Source organism: Bubalus kerabau, chromosome 23 (genome assembly GCF_029407905.1).
Source record: "Bubalus kerabau isolate K-KA32 ecotype Philippines breed swamp buffalo chromosome 23, PCC_UOA_SB_1v2, whole genome shotgun sequence".
NCBI lineage: Eukaryota > Metazoa > Chordata > Mammalia > Artiodactyla > Bovidae > Bubalus > Bubalus kerabau.
Window position 1 is genome coordinate 1,954,982 of NC_073646.1, and position 19,907 is coordinate 1,974,888.

The 19,907-nt window shown below is 61.0% G+C and overlaps 2 protein-coding genes across 2 annotated transcripts; one reads left to right on the forward strand and one right to left on the reverse strand.

Moving 5' to 3' along the window:
• Positions 1-248: 248 nt before the first annotated feature.
• Positions 249-2,178, reverse strand: LOC129637762 (tryptase-2-like). Its single transcript, XM_055562029.1, has 6 exons — positions 2,096-2,178; positions 1,681-1,735; positions 1,400-1,571; positions 1,026-1,291; positions 739-902; positions 249-664 (listed from the first exon to the last, which is right to left on the reverse strand). Exons 2-6 carry the CDS (start codon positions 1,733-1,735, stop codon positions 500-502), a joined length of 822 nt encoding a protein of 273 aa, XP_055418004.1. The 5' UTR covers positions 2,096-2,178; the 3' UTR covers positions 249-499.
• Positions 2,179-7,666: 5,488 nt separating this feature from the next.
• Positions 7,667-9,152, forward strand: LOC129637848 (tryptase-2). Its single transcript, XM_055562150.1, has 5 exons — positions 7,667-7,721; positions 7,831-8,002; positions 8,111-8,376; positions 8,501-8,664; positions 8,739-9,152. Exons 1-5 carry the CDS (start codon positions 7,667-7,669, stop codon positions 8,901-8,903), a joined length of 822 nt encoding a protein of 273 aa, XP_055418125.1. The 3' UTR covers positions 8,904-9,152.
• The last annotated feature ends 10,755 nt before the right edge of the window (positions 9,153-19,907 follow it).

A 19,907-nucleotide genomic window follows, 5' to 3' on the forward strand; every position in this document is an offset into this window, starting at 1 on the left:
AGAATCATCTCAATGACTGTGTTGCTTTACCTGTCATGAAAGGTACTTTTTACCTCACCAAAAACACAAGCCAGTGTGCAGAGAGTGGCCCTGGGCTCGAGGGGCAGGGCAGGGCCACCCCCACAGCCAGGTGGGTGCCCAGGGGTGGGGGACCCACAGAGATGGTGGCTGCACCCAGCTGGGCCCTGGGGCCCTCCCCTCCCTCGGCGACACCGTAACCAGAGACAGGCAGGACCACGTCTGCTCTCCATGCTCTTTAATGAGTGTCAGCAGCCCCTGCCTGCACCCTGAGCTGAGCGGGGAGGGGCCTGGGGCAGGGGGTCAGGGCAGGGAGGGGTCAGCAGAGAGGGGTCAGCCAGGAGGGGGTCATCGGGGGTGGGCATTGGGACAGGGGGCCGGGGAAGGTGGGGGAAGTTCGCCTCCTTGGCCAGAAGCAGCGCTGAGGGGACAGAGGGGGCCAGCTCCTCCACTGACCCAGGGGGCAGCCTGGGGACCAGGCTCAGGGCCCCTGGGGGACGTACTGGTGGATCCAGTCCAGGTAGGAAGTGACACGGGTGTAGATGCTGGGCCGGTTAGGGTTCGCACAGCCATCGCCCCAGCTGACCACCCCCGCCTGCAGCCAGGTGCCGTTCACCTTGCAGACCAGAGGCCCTCCAGAGTCGCCCTGCGGGGTGGGTTGGGGGAGTCAGTGCGGCTGCAAAACCGGGCAGTGGGGGCTGGGGGCGGGCGCTGACCCACCTGGCAGGAGTCCCTCCCGCTGTCCCCAGCACACAGCATGTCTTCCCGGACGATGGGGACGTTGTCCCCCGTGGACAGGCCAGAGTGGTACTTCCTGTCACAGACACTGTTCTCCACGACGGGTACCTTCACCTGCTTCAGGGGGAACGGGGGCGGCAGGCGCCCTGGGGGGAGGGGGCAGAGGGAGGCAGCATCAGGGGGAAGCAGGCTGTGGGGACCCTGGTCCCCAGAGAAACACCAGAGCCTGGAGCCTGGCCCCGCCCCATCCTGGGGTCCCCGACACTCACTTCTATTGTCCACGTTGCCCCAGCCCGTCACCCAGCACTGCGTCCCCGGGGGGAAGGTCTCCGACTTAGGGGGCAGGGTGACTGGCTGGACGTGCCAGGAGATGTTCACAAGCTTGTCCAGCTCCAGCAGGGCGATGTCCGCCCCGTTCTTAACGCTGTAGTAGTTGGGGTGGGGGATGATCCTGCTGATGGGCAGCAGCTGGTCCTGGTAATACAGGTGCTGCTCCCGCAGCTGCACCCTGAAGTATGAGGGGCCATGGACTTCCCTGGGGACAGAGACGGGCCCCTACTCAGAGCTGAGCCACCCTCGGGACACCCAGGAGCCTGGGTGGAGCCCCAGGCGCACCCCACCTGCAGGCCCCCTGGAGACTCACGGTCCGACGCAGTGGGCTGCGGTCAGCACCCACTGGGGGTGGATCAGGGAGCCCCCGCAGTGGTGCCTCCAGTACCGACGGCTGACTCTCAGGCTCACCTGCCAGGGCCACCTGCTCCCAGGGGCCTCCTGCCCCCCGACGATGCCCGCGCGCTGCAGGGCCTGGCCTGGGGCTGGAGCAGGAAGCCTTCAACCCTGGGCTCCTCTGAACCCACCACCCGCCCCTGGGCTTGTGGGGGTGGGGGAGGGCAGAGACCCTGCGGGCCCGGGGTCAGGACTCACCAGGGGCTGCAGAGACCAGGCTCAGCAGGAGGGCCAGCGCCAGCAGATGGAGCATCTGGAAGGAGCAGGGAGGGGTCTAGGGGTAGAGTCTGGGGGTGTGCGGTCTGGGGGTGTGGGGTCTGGGGTCTGGGGGTGTGGTGTCTGTGGTGAGGGGCTGGAGGTATGGAATCTGAGGGTGCGGGGGTCTGAGGGTGTGTTGTCTGGGGAAATGGGGTGTGGGGTCTGGGTCTGGATCTGGGGTCTGGGGGTGTGGGGTCTGGGTGTGGGGTGTAGGGTGTGGTGTCTGGGGTGTGGGGTCCGGTGGCGTTGGGCCCTTGATCAGGGGGTCTGTCCACGCCAGGGTTCTGGGGCCTCAGTGCTCGCCCAGCCAGCTACACAGTGACGCCCGGTGTCAGGGTCCTGCTGGGGGGCTCACCTTGGCAGGTCCAGGCTGCTCTTGCCCAGCCTGCTCTCTCTGCCCCTTTATCCTCACAGACAACGACAGGGTCAGAGGAGGGGGCGGGTCCTCCAATCCAGGGGAGTGGGGGAGGAAGTGGATGACTCAGACCAGAGCGAGTCCATCTGGTCAGGAAGGGGCCCTGCCGCCCCCGTTCACACCAGCAGACCCGATTCCTCCATGTGGTCCCATATCCATCTCTGGCTGTTATCTGAGAACTTAACTCTACCATCAGGGGAGCCTTGTTATCTGGGGATCTGAGTGCCATCGCAGAGGGACAGGCCGAGGGATGTGACGGGGAGGGTACAGGAGAGGCCAGAGCCACCTTCCCTGGACGCCCCCCCACCAGGCCCAGCACCCCTGTCCCCCACCTGCAGGCCGGGTGAGCCCCATCCCTGTCCACCCACCCTGCCTCCTCACTCTCCCCTGGGCCTGCTGGTCACCTGGTTCTGCAGCCCATCCGCCCTCCTCACTTCATGGCCTCCTGACCCCTGCCTCCCCTTCCCCACCATCCATGTGGCACCTCCTGTCCTGCCCGCACCCTGCTGGGACATCAGCCTGGCTCTGGGGCCCTCCTGTCCCTGGCTGGCTCTCTTGCACGCCCTAGGGGTGTACTCAGCTGGATTTCTCAGGTGAGCACCCCTCAAAACAGGCAGGGGCTGCCCAGGCCCCATCTCAGGCATCCCTCCAGCAGACCCTGGTCACTGATTCTCCTGCCCCCACACCAGGCCTCCTGGGCCCTGGGAGGGGTGGCCTGGGCTCCAGTTCTCACCACCCCGGGGCCTCCCCCAAGGCCACCTTCCTAGGTGTATAGTCCCCATGGGCTCAGAGCATAGGTAGAGCCTCTATCATCCTGATTTGTCAGCTGATCAAACGCGGAGCGCACACTGTTGGGCCAAGGCTCTGAACCCAGGATTGGCGGGTAGGAGACAAGTCTGCCCCCCACTGCCTCTGTCCCCCACCGCCATGGATCATCAAGCAGCTCCCCACCCAACCCCATGCCTCAGGTCCCCCACACCTAAGAGGGGGCCACTGATCTCAAGCTTTCTGGAGGACCCGCAGCCTGTGCTTAGGAGCTGGGCAGGGGGCTGGGGCAAGAAGGAGGGGCAGGAAGGTCCCCTCCCAGGGGCCTAATCAGCTCAGTCATCAGGCCCAGGCCAGGCAGAGGACGGTTATCAAGGGGCTGCCCCAGGCTGGGCAGCTGGGGCTGTGCCCATCTGATCTGCGGTGGGGCCCACGGGACCCAGGGACGGGTGGGCACAGAGACGTCAGTCACAGGGTTGAGCTGGGCCTCAAACGCTATTCTGTATTTCTTTTTTTTAATGTAATTTTTTAGAACAGGTTTAGATTTACAGAAAACTTTCCAAAGTGGTGTAGATGCACCCGTGAACTCCAGGGACAGTGACAGTGAGGCTCCTGGGTGCTCCCAGGGACACAGCTAGGGAATTGCACAGGGTCTCACACATGAGCACACACAGGCACACACATGCACACACGGACTGGCATGTGAACACAGACATGTACACACGTGCACAAGGGATCACACACATGCACACATGGGCTGACACATGAGCACACACACAGGCTCACACCTCCTGTATTTACTGAACTGTACGGTTCAGTGTCTACACCGAAGCCACCAGCTTTCCCCAACCCCAGCTCCACACCTCGGGGTTTACTGCAGCCCCGTCTCCTATCTCCTGCCTTCTCCGGTGGGTAAAACCCAGTTCTGCCCCTAATCCATCGACTTATTTGGCTAATGCCCACGTGTCCATCACCCTCCCATCTCCATTAGCCTTGCCTGAACACAAGCCCTTGTGCTCCGCTGGCACCCTCCTCTCTTTTCTGCAACACTGATCCCCTCTCGAGTGAGCGCCCACCCAACTGCCCAGCTCAGAGGAAGGGACATGGGGAGGCAGTGGGCAGAGCCCGGGGTGTCCCTGCGTTTCAGAGGGTGAGTGGCGGCATCTCCTCTCTGCACTTTCCTGATGAGGAAGAAGGTGCTTCACCTTTGAAGAAGCATCTACACAAGCTGTTGCCCCTTTAAATCAGTGGGGTGTCATCTGAGGGGTTGTAAGCCTCCTCCTCTCCTCGCTTTACCTGGCCCTTGCCTCACAGATATCCTGCTCAGTGGGTGGGTTACACTTTCACTTTCTTAACGGTGTCTCTCAGAGCGTAAGTTTTCAATTTGGCGAGGTCCAGTTTCTTCTGACTCAGAAACTCACCAGCTCTTCTGTTTCTCTTGGTGGTTTCCGAGTCTCCTCGCCTTCCTCCAGGTCAGGATTTCCCGCTATAGTTTCTCTCCCATGTTTTACAGTTTTATTGTCTACACTGAGGCCTAGTGTCCACTGTGAACAGTTTCTCTGTGTATGTTACAAGGCGAGCACCAAGGCTCACCTCTCTTCCCACACAGATGACACAGTTGTTCCAGAAACATGTGCTAGGAAGGTCCCCATCTCTGTCTCCTGAAAACAAGGGACTGTGTTTCTGAGTCTCTTTTCAGGCTACTGTCCTAACACTCTGGACATCACCCTGCACTGGTAACACCCTCTCGCGGCCACTGCGGGTGCCTGGCATCCCGTGTGAGGGTGACTCAGCAGCACAGGGCTGCTGCCCCCTTTCCCCTGTAGAGCTCCCCCCGACCCGAGCCTCCCCTGCTGCCCTGCAGACCACCAGCCAGGATGACCTGACCCAGAGGGCAGCCCCTATAGGCCAGCTGGATATGCTGCGTCCCCGGGACCCCAGGGAGGTCGGGCAGGTGAGCCCAGGCTTGGGAAGTGGAGAACAGGGACTCCCTGGCTGTCTGGCCTCCTGGTCCTCACCCCATTCTGCCCACAGGACAACCTAGTGGACCTCTGGTCAGCCAGTACCTTACTGCAGGTGAGCTGGGTGAGGACTGTGGCTGTCCTGACTGGCCCACATCATGGGCTCTCCAGGCTTCCTGCTCTCTGACCCTCGACCCATGACCCCTCCCTGGCAGGGAGAGCACAGGCCATAGGCTGGGCCTGGGGCAGGAAGCACTGGGTCCAGTCCACCTCAGCGTTTCCTCCTTGTGGGAACTGAGGCCATGGTCACAGGCAGGAGAGTCGGCAGACGCCAGTGCTCCAGGTCCAGCTGTGCTCCCCACGCCCTCCTCGGAGGTCCCAGCCCAGAGTCACAGCTGCAGCCAGACCTCCACTCTGAGACCGCGACCTGGTGGGCAGGTCAGCGATGGCCGGTCAGCTGGTCCCTCCTGACACACACTCCCCAACTCCGATCTCCTCCACACTGCCCTGTCACTCCCAAGGACCACCCCTGGGGAGACCTGCCCCCAGGTCCATCATCCCCGGGGCAACAGGCCTCTCACCCGGGGTGGCCCAGCCCCACTTTCTCTGCATCACCCTGTCCTTAGCAGATTGAGGCTCTCAGGGCATCCCCCAGGCTCCTCCCTGGGAGTCCTCCTCCTGTCCTTTCTCACTTCAGGTCCCACCTCAGGCCAGTGGCTTGCGATGCCTGGGGAGGCAGGACCCCCATCCCTGGCCCCAAAGACCACAGCCTCAGACAGAGACTTCCCCTGGGGCTACCCTAGGGGCTGAATGCACTGACCAGCTTCACTCATCATTTATTCATTCAGCAGTTAGGAATCCACAGGAAGCTCAAGAGGCCACTGGTTTAGGGCTCTGGAGTACAGGATGCCATCGGCCAACAGCATCGCTTCTCCAGCCGGTGGGATACGTAGGATGCATCCTTGCAACACCGGGAAGTGCATCTCAGAACCTTGCAAACTTGACCCCCACATGATTGCCCAATTTATATCGCATTTTCGTTATTGCTGCTGCTGCTGTTGCTAAGTCACTTCAGTCGTGTCCGACTCTGTGCGACCCCAGAGACAGCAGCCCACCAGGCTTTTCCCGTCCCTGGGATTCTCCAGGCAAGAACACTGGAGTGGGTTGCCATTTCCTTCTCCAATGCATGAAAGTGAAAAGTGAAAGGGAAGTCGCTCAGTTGTGTCCGACTCTTCGCGACCCCATGGACTGCAGCTTACCAGGCTCCTCCGTCCATGGGATTCTCCAGGCAAGAGTACTGGAGTGGGGTGCCATTGCCTTCTCCGATTTTCGTTATTAACTAGGTAGAATCTTTTTAGGTTAAAAATTAGACATTTCTTCAATGAATTATTTATTTATTTGGTTATTACTGATTTTGTACAAGGGGCTTAAACTTATTGCTGAGTTTCAAGAGGAGGAGGTGGTCTTTATGAACGAAGGATACTCAGTTTAGAGGGTCTTCAGGAGGACTCACGTGGGGTCTGTCCAAAGCTTCCCATCACCTAGCCCCGCCCACATCCCAGGCCTGGCCAGGTATTGGTCCAATGTTAGCCAATGAGAGCAAGCACATGCTTAAGCTGCTGATTGGCCCTCTTCCCAGGGCTAAGCCAATCAGAGCCTGCTTTGGAGGTAAGGCTCTCCGGGGCTCCCTAAGCCTTGCCTGGTCCCCTAGCAGGCCCTGGGCACCAGCAAATCACTGTTGTCCCTGCTTCCCCCTCTCCCCTACCCCTGACCGTGGGCTCCTAGAGTTCCTTCTCCATTAACCTGCTGCATGGACCCGGATGCAGCACCTGGAGGCCCTGGAATGAATTGTTGACAGAATAAGTGACCAGGGTCGGCTAGAGGGACGCCTGAAATGGAGCACGGGCAGTCTGTCTTCCTGCCTGTCTCCAGGGGTGCCGACCCCCAGAAATCCAGCTGAGTACACCCCTAGGGCGTGCAAGAGAGCCAGCCAGGGACAGGAGGGCCCCAGAGCCAGGCTGGTGTCCCAGCAGGGTGCGGGCAGGACAGGAGGTGCCACATGGATGGTGGGGAAGGGGAGGCAGGGGTCAGGAGGCCATGAGGTGAGGAGGGCGGATGGGCTGCAGAACCAGGTGACCAGCAGGCCCAGGGGAGAGTGAGGAGGCAGGGTGGGTGGACAGGGATGGGGCTCACCCGGCCTGCAGGTGGGGGACAGGGGTGCTGGGCCTGGTGGGGGGGCGTCCAGGGAAGGTGGCTCTGGCCTCTCCTGTACCCTCCCCGTCACATCCCTCGGCCTGTCCCTCTGCGATGGCACTCAGATCCCCAGATAACAAGGCTCCCCTGATGGTAGAGTTAAGTTCTCAGATAACAGCCAGAGATGGATATGGGACCACATGGAGGAATCGGGTCTGCTGGTGTGAACGGGGGCGGCAGGGCCCCTTCCTGACCAGATGGACTCGCTCTGGTCTGAGTCATCCACTTCCTCCCCCACTCCCCTGGATTGGAGGACCCGCCCCCTCCTCTGACCCTGTCGTTGTCTGTGAGGATAAAGGGGCAGAGAGAGCAGGCTGGGCAAGAGCAGCCTGGACCTGCCAAGGTGAGCCCCCCAGCAGGACCCTGACACCGGGCGTCACTGTGTAGCTGGCTGGGCGAGCACTGAGGCCCCAGAACCCTGGCGTGGACAGACCCCCTGATCAAGGGCCGAATGCCACCGGACCCCACACCCCAGACCCCAGACCCCACACCCCCAGACTCGCACCCCCAGACCCCTCCCTGCTCCTTCCAGATGCTCCATCTGCTGGCACTGGCCCTCCTGCTGAGCCTGGTCTCTGCAGCCCCTGGTGAGTCCTGACCCCGGGCCCGCAGGGTCTCTGCCCTCCCCCACCCCCACAAGCCCAGGGGCGGGTGGTGGGTTCAGAGGAGCCCAGGGTTGAAGGCTTCCTGCTCCAGCCCCAGGCCAGGCCCTGCAGCGCGCGGGCATCGTCGGGGGGCAGGAGGCCCCTGGGAGCAGGTGGCCCTGGCAGGTGAGCCTGAGAGTCAGCCATTGGTACTGGAGGCACCACTGCGGGGGCTCCCTGATCCACCCCCAGTGGGTGCTGACCGCAGCCCACTGCGTCGGACCGTGAGTCTCCAGGGGGCCTGCAGGTGGGGTGCGCCTGGGGCTCCACCCAGGCTCCTGGGTGTCCCGAGGGTGGCTCAGCTCTGAGTAGGGGCCCGTCTCTGTCCCCAGGGAAGTCCATGGCCCCTCATACTTCAGGGTGCAGCTGCGGGAGCAGCACCTGTATTACCAGGACCAGCTGCTGCCCATCAGCAGGATCATCCCCCACCCCAACTACTACAGTGTTGAGAACGGGGCGGACATCGCCCTGCTGGAGCTGGACGAGCCCGTGAGCATCTCCTGTCATGTCCAGCCGGTCACCCTGCCCCCTAAGTCGGAGACCTTCCCCCCGGGGACGCAGTGCTGGGTGACGGGCTGGGGCAACGTGGACAATAGAAGTGAGTGTCGGGGACCCCAGGATGGGGCGGGGCCAGGCTCCAGGCTCTGGTGTTTCCTCTGGGGACCAGGGTCCCCACCGCCTGCTTCCCTCTGATGCTGCCTCCCTCTGCCCCCTCCCCCCAGGGCGCCTGCCGCCCCCGTTCCCCCTGAAGCAGGTGAAGGTGCCCGTCGTGGAGAACAGTGTCTGTGACAGGAAGTACCACTCTGGCCTGTCCACGGGGGACAACATACCCATAGTGCAGGAGGATAACTTGTGTGCTGGGGACAGCAGGAGGGACTCCTGCCAGGTGGGTCAGCACCCGCCCCCAGCCCCCACCGCCCGGTTTTGCAGCCGCACTGACTCCTCCACCCAACCCCGCAGGGCGACTCTGGAGGGCCCCTGGTCTGCAAGGTGAACGGCACCTGGCTGCAGGCGGGGGTGGTCAGCTGGGGCGACGGCTGCGCGAAGCCCAACCGGCCTGGCATCTACACCCGCGTCACCTCCTACCTGGACTGGATCCACCAGTACGTCCCCCAGGGGCCCTGAGCCTGGTCCCCAGGCCGCCCCCTGGGTCAACGGAGGAGCTGGCCCCCTCTGTCCCCACACCGCTGCTTTCGGCCGAGGAGGCGACCTTCCCCCACCTTCCCCAGGCCCCTGCCGCAATGCCCATCCCCGATGACCCCCCTCCTGGCTGACCCCTCTCTGCTGACCCCTCCCTGCCCTGAACCCCTGCCCCAGCCCCCTCCCCACTCAGCTCAGGGAGCTGGCAGGGGCTGCTGACACTCATTAAAAAGCATGGAGAGCAGACGTGGTCCTGCCTGTCTCTGGCTGCAGTGTCGCCGAGGGAGGGGAGGGCCCCAGGGCCCAGCTGGGTGCAGCCACCATCTCTGTGGGTCCCCCACCCCTGGGCACCCACCTAGCTGTGGGGGTGGCCCTGCCCTGCCCCTCGAGCCCAGGGCCTCTTCTCTGCTCCCTGGCTCATGCCATAGAGCACATGTCTCTTGCAGGGCAGAGCGTCCACTGCTGTTGTCAGGTAGCCCCCAGGGGACCACCCCCACAACTGTCCCAGTTCATCTCAGAGACACGCCTGGGCCCCTGCCTCCCAACTGTCTTCACTGGGACTGTGTTCCTGCTTACGCACAGGCTGCTCTTGCTGTCAGCCTCCTAGCGCTGTCTCCTCATTGGCTGTTGTGTCTGGAGCAGATTCCCTACAACCCCTTGGCAATGCTATATCATCTCCAGAAAGGCTGGTCCCCTGTCTCCTCCCACCTGTGGGCATCACAGCGCTCCCCTCATCACTGCAGCCCCTGAACCTTCTCCTGGCCTAGCGGCGCCCTTCCTGGTTACACCCTACTTTACCAGGAACCTTGCTGATTCAGCAAGATCCCTGCCCTTAGTACCTGATCACCCTTGATATCTGATCAGAACCCTCACTCCTCACCCAAGGTTTCATCTCCCTGGGCTGTGTCAGGAGCCTCTGTAGGTTGGTTTAACCAGAATTCCCCCAGACATGCTGTCTCTGCTTAGAAATGCTCCATCCATCAACCCCTTGCTCCCTGACCCTCAATCCCCACTTGCTTCCTTCAGACTGGAGCCCAGTCTGTACTGGGGTCTCTGCTCCCTTGTTGCTCTGGTTTTCTTTGAATCCAACATCTTGACACAATGTGAGACATACCCTGGAAACAAACTTGAGACCTAATCTATCATGTCATTGAAGTGTAATAATGTAAACATGATGCAAGATACATAATATAATGTATGTGATACACAAGATACAAAAAAAAATGTATCACGTACTACATTGTGAGGCTTGCCCACAATGTAAGGGGGTTTGCCTTAGGGCAGGTCTGCGCTTAGGTGGTGCTAGGTAAAGAATCTGCCTGCCGATGCAGAACGTAAGGGACACAGGTCCCATCCCCGGGTTGGGAAGATCCCCTGGAGGAGGGCATGGCAACCCACTCTAGTATTCTTGCCTGGAGAATCCCATGGACAGAGGAGCCTGGTGGGCTGCAGTCTGTGGGGTCACAGAGGGTCAGACACGACTGGAGCCACCTAGCATGCACACACGCATACTATGTCGAAGGAGTAAAGGCATAATCAATACTCAGTATTTTAAATTATTATAAAGAGTAGCATTCTTTGACTGCTTCATTTTGTAGATCGCATTTATCTCATTGCTGGGGTGCAGGGTTTGCCTTAGGGCAGCTCTGTGTTTCCCTGGCAGGGAGGCTTGGAGTCCTTAAGTTCTTCCTGTCGTTTTGAGGTTTTCGATGAAATGACTGCATTAAAACTTTTGCAGTTGTTGAAAATTGTTTTCGTTGGCTTTGTAAAGTTGAAGGTGTTTGTGTTTACGCATTGAAGATTTGAACTGTCACACATGCACACACATACACGCACGCACACACGTGTGTGTACTCACACATGCGGACGTACTTTGACATTAATCCTCTAGGACTGATTTCCACATAAGGTGAGGTTCCAGAACCACGGAGACAAGACTGCCTTTGCGTTTCCCAGTCCTTTCCTGCCCCGCCAGCCTCGGGCCCTGCAGCTCCACCAAGGCTGGGGGGCCGAGGGGCACTGGGGTCCACCTTGCAGAGCCCCAGAGGTCAGGCCCTGGTCTGCAGCCAGACTCCCAACTTCTGAATCTGACTTGAAGCCACACACTGGGGGAGGTGCCAAAGCTGCTTATTCTCCATCTTAGTCTCAAATCATTTTTAATCATAAATGTAGCATGTCCATGTCTCAGCTCCCCAACACCTAAGAAGGGGCCGCTGACCTCAAGCATCTTGGAGGACCCACAGCCTGCACTTAGGAGCTGGGCAGGGGGCTGGGGCAGGAAGGTGGGCAGGAAAGTCCCGGCCCCTCCCAGGGTCCTAATCAGCTAAGTCATCAGGCCCTGGCCGGACAGAGGACAGTTAGGAAGAGGCTGCCCCAGGCCGGGTAGCTGGGGTTGTGCCAATCTGATCTGTGGTGGGGCCCACGGGACCCAGGGATGGGTGGGCAGAGACACCAGTCACAGGGCCTGAGCTGTCTCCATTGGGCTCAGTCTGGGCCTCAAAACTACACCCTCCTGAGGAACCCCAAAGACTAGGGTCCTGGAGGATAGAGGAGGGGAGACAGTGTGCCCGGCAGGAACCAGGGAGGGCTTCCTGGAGGGGGTGGCACTGGCTCCAATCCCTGCCCAGTTGGGGAAAAAAGTCTTTGCAGCCAAGATGCTTGGGGTCTGACCTAGCCCTGCTGAGTCGGCCACTTGCTGCCACGTGACAGTGTCCACATGGGGACAAACGGAGGTGACAGGTCCTCCCTGACTCCCTGCAGGAAGAGGGAGCTCCCCAGGCCACACAGCAGACAGCAGAGATGTGGGCTCTCAGGGCCTTTTTCCAGGGATGGGACGCCAAGGGCAGGCCAGCTGTGCAGCTGCGGGAATCCAGGCTCTCCGCCACAGGTTTTAGGTTTGCTAGGGGATGGGGTCCTGGCAGGCTTTCGACAATAACCCTGGACCCCTCCAGTGAGGAGACAGGCCTTCCCAGGCCGGGACAGGTGGCAGCAGCGGAGCCTGCCCTCTACACAGGTGGCCTCTGAGATGCAGACAGGAAGCAGGGTTCCACCAGGCAACTCCAGGGCCACAAGACGCCCTCCAGGCCCCTTCCGGCCGTGTCTGCACCCAGAAGCTGGGGCCCTGCCTGCTTCACCCCCTCTCCAGACAGAGGAAAGTCCCCTCGGACCCTCTTCCTAGCCAGGGCGTGGTTGGAGGGCAGGCAGGAGGAGGGGCTGGGAGTGCCTTCCCAGCTGGGCTCCCTGGACCCAGTCTGCGCCAGGAGCCACTCAGGGCCACCCGCTCCGTTGCCAATGGCCAGGACGGGAGGGCCTGGGGCGTGGACGTAGGTCCACTGGGCTCTCTGGTCCCTCCTCCTGGCTGGACAGTGAGACTTGGACCGGGGGTCTAGGGCATGGGTGACCTGGAGTCACATCACCACTCACACCCTGCAGCCTGCATGGGCCAAGCCGTTTGGTGTGGGTGAGAAAGTCCCTGGACGGTGGAACAAGGTGGGGGCCGGGGTGGGGGTCAGACCCGCTTCCCTACCACCCAGCCGTGCCTACGCTGGAGGTTGTGGGCTCACTTTGTGGGTGTCCCTGTGCAGAGAAGGGCCAGACTCATGGAGAGACTCAAAAAGAATGAAAAAGTCATTACCTGCCTTTTAAACAAGAGACACTGCCAGTTACGTAGCCTTCCCAGACCAGGGTGAGCCCCAGGCCACTGCTCTGAGACCAAACACTATCCACAGCCTGCCCCCTCCCCCACCACAGACACCCCCAAACCAGGGGTGCAGAGCCCCCCTGGGGATGTCCGCTTAGGACATGTAGTCCTGCAGCCCCCACCACCATGACAGTTCAAATGAACAGGCCAGAGGAGCAGGCTACCAAGCATTTGCTGTTAGCATCAGGGTGCTGGCCGCCCCTAGTCCCCCAGGCCCCCAGGGCCCCCAAGGCCACCCGCAGGGCCCAGCAACCTTGTGCTTCCCTCCTGACCCAGCTCTTTGCCTTGAACAAGTCAAGCCAGCTGCATGCCCCGGCTGTCTTCCATCCTGGTCACGTGGGGGTCAGTGTGGAGAGTGGGACAGGCGGGGACAGGCGGGACAGGGAGGCAGAGCAGAGAAGGGCCCCACAGAAATGGGCAGCTCGGAGGAGATGACGGGAGAAGGGCAGGCCATGCCCCGGGGAGGGGTCAGCCCCCACGCAGGTGTCTTGGCAGGAGGCCGAGGCGCGGATCCAGGGCTGGCAGGTGGAGACATTGGTGCACACGCCCAGGTGGCTGGGCTCAGCGCAGACCCCACTGAAGCTCACCACTGCCACCTGTGCCCAGCGCTGGTCCCGGAGCAGGCAGACCAGAGGGCCTCCAGAGTCACCCTGGTAGAAGCAAGAAGAGCAGACAGGTCTGGGGGCTCTCGGGCCAAGGCTGACTTCAGGGAGCACAGGGACCAAGAGGGGCTGGGTGCCGGGGCAGGGGACGGGGGCACACAAGGCAAGCTCTTTGGGGCTCCAGGTGTCCAGGCAGGAGCTTCATCCTTGATCTGTCCTGTTGGCAGCCCTGCATATCAGCTCTATCTGCCTCTTTTTTTTTTTTTTTTTTTGAGGCCTCTGAGGCTCAGAGAGGTTAAGAAACTCCCTAAAGGTCACACAGCTAGGTTACAGCATCGCTGAGATTCAGTTACTTTATTATTATTCCAAGCCTGGATGCTTCCCCTGATGCACGCTGCCTCCCTTACAAGTCACATGGCCTCTCTGAGCCTGGATTCTGACCCTCTGCATCTTTGCAGCACCCGCTCACCACCCTGCGGCAGCTGGAGCCCGAGTTCTCTGGCTGTTTATTGTCAGGTTGACTCCAGACTCATTCTTGTAACAAGCATCCATCGAGCTCCAGCTGCACCAGACACCGTTCCACCTCGGGGGCGAGACAAAGCCCTCCACCTCATGGAGCGAGATGGTGATGTCTCTCCTCTGTCCCAAGTCCAGGACCCAGCCTGCCTCTCGGGGTCACTTAGGATAAAAGGGGACCTGGGGAGCCTGGCTAAGCACGGAGCAGGCATGTCACAGACTCCCTATGAATGGGGCTCTGCTTCCTCACCTCACTGTGCTGAGCAGGAAACAGGCCCGGAGGGGTCCGGTGGCTCCCCAGGCCCAATGAAGGACCAGGGCAGGAATGCCAATGGGGGTCTGAGCTTGCAGAAGCCCTCTGGCCCTGGCAGTGGCCAGCATCCAGCATCTCCTTGGTGACGGGCTCCAAGCAGGAGAGCCTGCGGCAGCTCTGCAGGCTGACAATGTGCACATCCACCTCCTGAAGCCTGTGGGGCTCTGGCAGGGCCACTGCAGGAGACTGGGCATCAGGGAGGGAGGAGGGGCCCGTGGGTGGGGAGTACAGCTGTGCCTGCCCTCAGGGGTGAGCCCCGCCCCACACGGTGAGGCCGATGCCTGACCCAAGTGGTCAGTGAGGTGAGTGGTGTGCAGGACCAGGCGCTCAGGGACAGGGATGCCCAGAGAGGCCACGAGTGACCCGTCACCCCTGCACGCAGCCTGCTCCACCTCGGGGCTGCCCCTTCCACCCCCGCCCCTGGTTCCTCGCCCACCATCCTGCCTGATGTCCCCCCAGCCAGTCAGCCAGCAGGGGGTGCCCACTGGGAAGGAGGAGCCCACCAAGGCCAGAGGGACGGGTCTGACGGTTTGAGAGACGGGCACAGCCAAGCCAGCTTCAGCAGGCGCATTCCTGTTGAAGGAAGGTTGTCGGATGACACAGAGCACAGCCAAGGAGACAGCCTGGGGGGCTGGTGTGCAGGACAGATGCTCCCAGCTGGACGGTCAGGCTCACAGAGCTGCGCAGGAAGTGGGGGCACGTGATGGGGCGTGAGGAGGAAGAGTCTGGTGGCATTAGCACCATCGGAACTGGCTTCTGGGGGTGAGGGCCATGCGCTTGGGGGCTTTGTTCAGACCCTCTCTGCTCAGCCCTGGCCCACAGGGCTGGCCACATCTGGGCAGGGACAAAGACTCCAGGGTCCACTCCAGCCATGGGGTTAGATGATCCATCTTTGTTCAGAGCCCCGCATGAGGCGGGGCCTTGTTGCTGGGGGCAGAAAGGACGGGACCCCACTCTTCCCAGGCCAGGTGGACAGTGAGGCAAGCGGTGCCCAGACGGCAGAGGCCAAGGCTGGCTGCGGGCGGCAGACAGGTTCTGTGCCAGGAGGCAGGCAGGCGGCCGGCCAGAGCTCAGGGGCTCCAGGTGCAGCTGCGGGGTGGGGGGTGGCGGATGGCCCCTTCCCAGTGTTTGAGGACAGCTGAGCTGAGCCCTCTGGCAGGTAAGACACTGACCTGAGACGGGTCAGGACAGGGTCCCCTGAGGAGAGCAGTGTGCAAAAGCACACACAGGCAGGAATTCTTTTTTTATATATACATTCATTTTTGTTTATGTGGCTGCGCTGGGTCCTAGCTATAGCGTGTGGGATCTAGTCCCCTGACCAGGGACAGAACCCGGGGTAACGGGGGCGGAGGCATCGCACAGCCCCAGTGAGAGGGAAGCGGGACTCACCTGCAGACACAGTGGGCAGTGGGCAGCACCCACCGGAGGCTGACGAGGCTGCCCCCGCAGACGTGGAGGGCCTGCTTTCTCAGGCTGACCTGCTAGGGCCACTGCGGGGGGACGCCTCGGTGCTCCCGACGACGCGGGCCTCCGGGACGAAGCTGCTCGCTGGTCGAGGGGTGGGTGAGAACGCTCACGGTCAGCCCAGCAGCCCCCAGGTGGCCCCTCTGCAATAACAGGGCCTGGGGTGGGGCCAAGGTGGCTCCCCTCCTGAGTAGCTCTAGACTCCTGCCTGTAACCAACTTTCTGAACCACAAGCAGCCGCCCCCTGAAACTTTCCATGGTAAAGGGCTCAGTACTTCAGTTTGTGTGACTAAACTTTTCACCTAATTTTAATCAATTTAGACATAAGTGGGCCCCGTGGGTAGTGAGTGGCTCCCAGGCTGGAGACTGGGGAGGCCTCAGTCCCCCTGCTGGGACGAGAGGAGGGTCTCCTGGGTATTGTTCTGAGGTTTTGGTGAGAAGGCCTGGGGGTGAGGGCGGCTCCACCGGGTTCTGCGTCTACGTCTGCTCCTGAGCCAGCTGAGCAGCCTCAGGGAAGGACTTCGAAAATTATCAAAGCCGCAGGACCTGAGTGTTCTCACACAGACCCACCAGGCACAGGTGACGGCCTTCAAGAACCAGTGGGTGTGGGGGAGAAAGGGCTAGCTAAGGACTTTGGGAAGGTCACGTGCACACTGCTATCTTTAAAATGGATTACCAACAAAGACCTACTGTAGAGCACAGGGAGCTCCGTTCATGTTGCATGCCAGCCTGATGGGAAGCGGGGTTTGGGGAAGGATGGATACACGAGTCCCTTCACTGTCCACCTGCAATTATCACAACAGTGTTAATTGGCTACATCCCAATACAAAACGCTTCTTGGTGTTAAAAAAAAAAAAAATTGGAAAAAAAAAAAATGGTGGGTTTGGAAGTGACCCCACACATATCTCCCGGGGGTGGAGCCGGGAAGAAAAGCTAGATGTTGTGAGGGCCCAGGACAGACCTCGGAGTGAGCGGAACGCGTGTGGCCGGAGCCCTGCCTCCCTGCTGGGGAACACCCAGCCCAGAGGAGCCGCAGCCTGCCCAGAGGGCAGGGGCCTGGGCTCTAGGGCAGCAGGACGCCTGCCTGGGCTCTCACCTCTGTCTCCCAGGAAGGAAAGCCCCAGGAGTGCCAGACGGAGCCACACCTGTGGGCGGAGGCAGGGGGACTGAGCGCCAGCACCTGGGAGGGCATGTGCGGCCCTGACCTCTCCCCTAGGCCACTGCCCGGAGTGCTGCCCAGGGCCTGGGCGCCGCCGCTCACGAACCCCCACCGGAAAGACCAGGGGTGCTGGAGAGCCCGGCCCAGAGACCTGCCTTGGGGCCACAGCACCACAGTCCCAAGAGGCCTGCGCCCCTTGCCCTCCTGAGACCCCCTCACCTGGAGGGACGCCTGCCAAGGGCCAGCAGCAGCTCCAGCTTCTCCTTCTGCCCTGGCCCCATCTGACACGGGCTTCAGGGCACGGGGTCTGGCAGCCAGCGGTGGCCAGGACTGATCCCGGGCGAGCCTCCCTCCCTGCCAGGCTGGGTTGTAGATAAAAAAACGTGCTCCCCGCCCCTCTGCCAGCTGCTGCGTGGGCCCTGTGGCAGGCTGAGGGGGAATCCAGGAGAATCCCAGGCATGACCTTAAGGGTCTACCTGGCCCGGGCGCCAAGCATACAGGAGGAGGGTGCGTTCTGGGAGCACCTGGCCCAGGAGCCGCATCCCTGCCAACTTGAGCAGGTGCCTGTGACCCAAGATCCTCCCTCATCTCTGGGCGCCTTGGCCTTCGCTGCCCTGCCTGGACCTGCCCTTGTGGCCCTTCAGCCAAGAGGACAGTGGGCAAGACGGGGAAGGGGTCTGTCTCTGTCCCTGTCCCCAGCCACCTCCCACCGCTGCCAAGGGGGAGAGAGGAGGTGCAGGCTGAGGACCACGTATGCCAGGACCCACAGCTCCCCTAGGGGGCCGTGGGACCTGCTCTGGGCACCCCAGGAAAGCATGCCGACCTTTGCCCCTTCCCACTGCTTGGGTCTTGCTCCCACCTGCCCCCACTACTGTCCCGGGGTCCAAGCGTCACCTCCATTGAGACCCTGGTGCTTTGCTCGCCTACAGGCAACTGGGACTGGTTCCCACCCAGAGACAGACCCTGAGGGAGCCAGTCCCTCACCTGAGTGGTCCCCAGGGGAGCTAACATCTCCCCAGAGAAAAGGCAGTCATGTCATACCCGGGTCACATTCACATGGCGACTGGCTAATTCAGAGAACAGAGGCTGCCTCACAGGAGAAAGGGGTGGGTGGATGGGTGTCCGGGGGTGGGTGTGACACCAAGTCAAAATCGTTTGACTTGGATAAATTCCCTTTGGAACCACGCACAGTGTCATGTGGTGAATTCTGGGACAGGCGGACCAAGCTGGGGGCTGTGGCTTCAAGGTAGAGCTGACGCTGAGATCCCTGCTGTTCTCTGCCAAGCCAGGGAGGGCATTGGTCCCAGGAAGGGCACTGGTCCCAGCTCAGCCCTCTGCCCTCCAAGCTCGGGACACCTCCCCCCAGGGAAGCCATGCCATCCTGGTCAGTCCCAGCACCCCCGGTCACTCCTCGTGGCCTTCAATCAAGTAGAGGCCTGGGGCACTCTCCATTGCCCCCTCCACCACCACCAGCATCTCCCTGCTGCCTCCTTCAGGGTCAGGGGAGCCCTGGACACTGAAAGACCAGAATAGAAGGTCAAGGGCAGGGCCCAAGCAGCGAGTCTGGGAAGAAGAGGAGGAGGTCAGGTCCTCCAGGCTGACCTAGGTTGAGGCCAGGGGACTGAGTCAGGGGAAACTCCGGATTTGCTGCTAGGTGCTCCAGGGTGCTAGGTCCCCAGAGTGTCACACGGGGCCCAGCCAGAGCCCCAGCTGGGCACCCCTGCAACTGCTGGGAGCCTCTCACCCTGCAGACCGGAGGCCGTGGGGTCGCCCTGAGGCAGGAAGGATGGCTGTGGGGTGCAGCTGCAACAGAGTGGGCAGGACCAGGTGGGTCTCTCGCAACGGGAGACAGGAAACAGACCAGCCAGTGCCTGGTTGGGCACCTGGGAGGGAGTCTTACTGCGAAAGGAGCACCAGCATTCAGAGCCCCAGGAAGGGAGGTGTTTACTTTCCTTAATTCTGACCAATGCGCCCTTTTCTTTAATAATTAAAGCAGGTGCCCAATGTGTGTTTGATGGCCACAAACAGGCTGAGAGTTAAGTTAGCATAAGATCGAGTTCAATCATGTATAAGACGGAACGACTTCCCCAGACCCCAATAAGTGAATATTTCTTCCATCCTGGGTCAACAAAATGTATTCCACTTGAGGATTTGATTGTAAATCCTACAGCACCTTACAACCAACCGTTAGTTCACTTTTTTAAGCGTCAAAGAGTTTAATGATCACTTTTTATTCCCTCAGCCTGTCATCAAGACATTCAGATCAGCTTGTCCTGCTAACACCTATGGTGATCACCACTTAGGCCCATCGACCTTGGACCCAATTTCACCGATTAGGCTCCTGTCATTGCTGCTACAAAAATGGGCAGGTCCTCCAATTGCCACAGAGTCTAAACGGTCAGCTGTCTGCCCAGTTTGTTTTCAAGGACTAGGAATCAGCTGTGTCCAGTTTGAGCTCAAGCCAGTTAAAACTAATTAGGACCCAGAACACTGTAACTGGGCTCCAAACTTCATCCTCAGAGCCCTTGGGTCCCACAGGGAGGAGGGGCCAGAATCCATTCTGGACAGATGCCTCATTCTGTTCAGGAAAAGCTGGCTCTTCACATGGGTCCTGAGAGGCTGGGCCGGGGGAGGAGTCAGCTGGAGGTCAAGCAGCTTGAAGACATGGACCTGGACACCCCTCCCGCTGGGCCCCCCTGCCAGGGCTCTCTCCGCAGACCCCAGGCCCCTTACTCCTCCAGTGTCACCTAGATGCACCTCCGAACCCCAGAGACCAGCTGTCCAAGGGGGCCCACAGGACACATCCTGTAAGAAACAGCTGTAGTCGTGAGAGATGCCAACGGGGACCCCATTCTCCTGGTGCGGGTGTCAGGTGAGGAGGGGTGGGGAGGGGTGGGGAGGGACATGTGGACTGAGGTCGCAGGGTCTCAGAGAAGCAGGCAACAGACGGCGGTGGCGGGAGCGGGAGAAGCCAAGGACACCTCCCCGGGAGGTGGGCCCACCCTGCTCCCCGCCGACTGTGCCCAGGGAGCCCGCCCAGAGACCCCCCACCCCCACCCCGGTCAGATCAAGCACACACAGCCTGGGAGCAGCTCTGCACAGTTTAATGAGGCTCACGTCACAGATAGCTGACTGCCGGCCTCTCCCTTCCACACGGTTCCCCCTTCTGGAGCCCCTGCCTTCTCCCCTGGACCACGAGGGGCCCCTGAGCGAAGAAGATTGGGGGTCTCCAGGT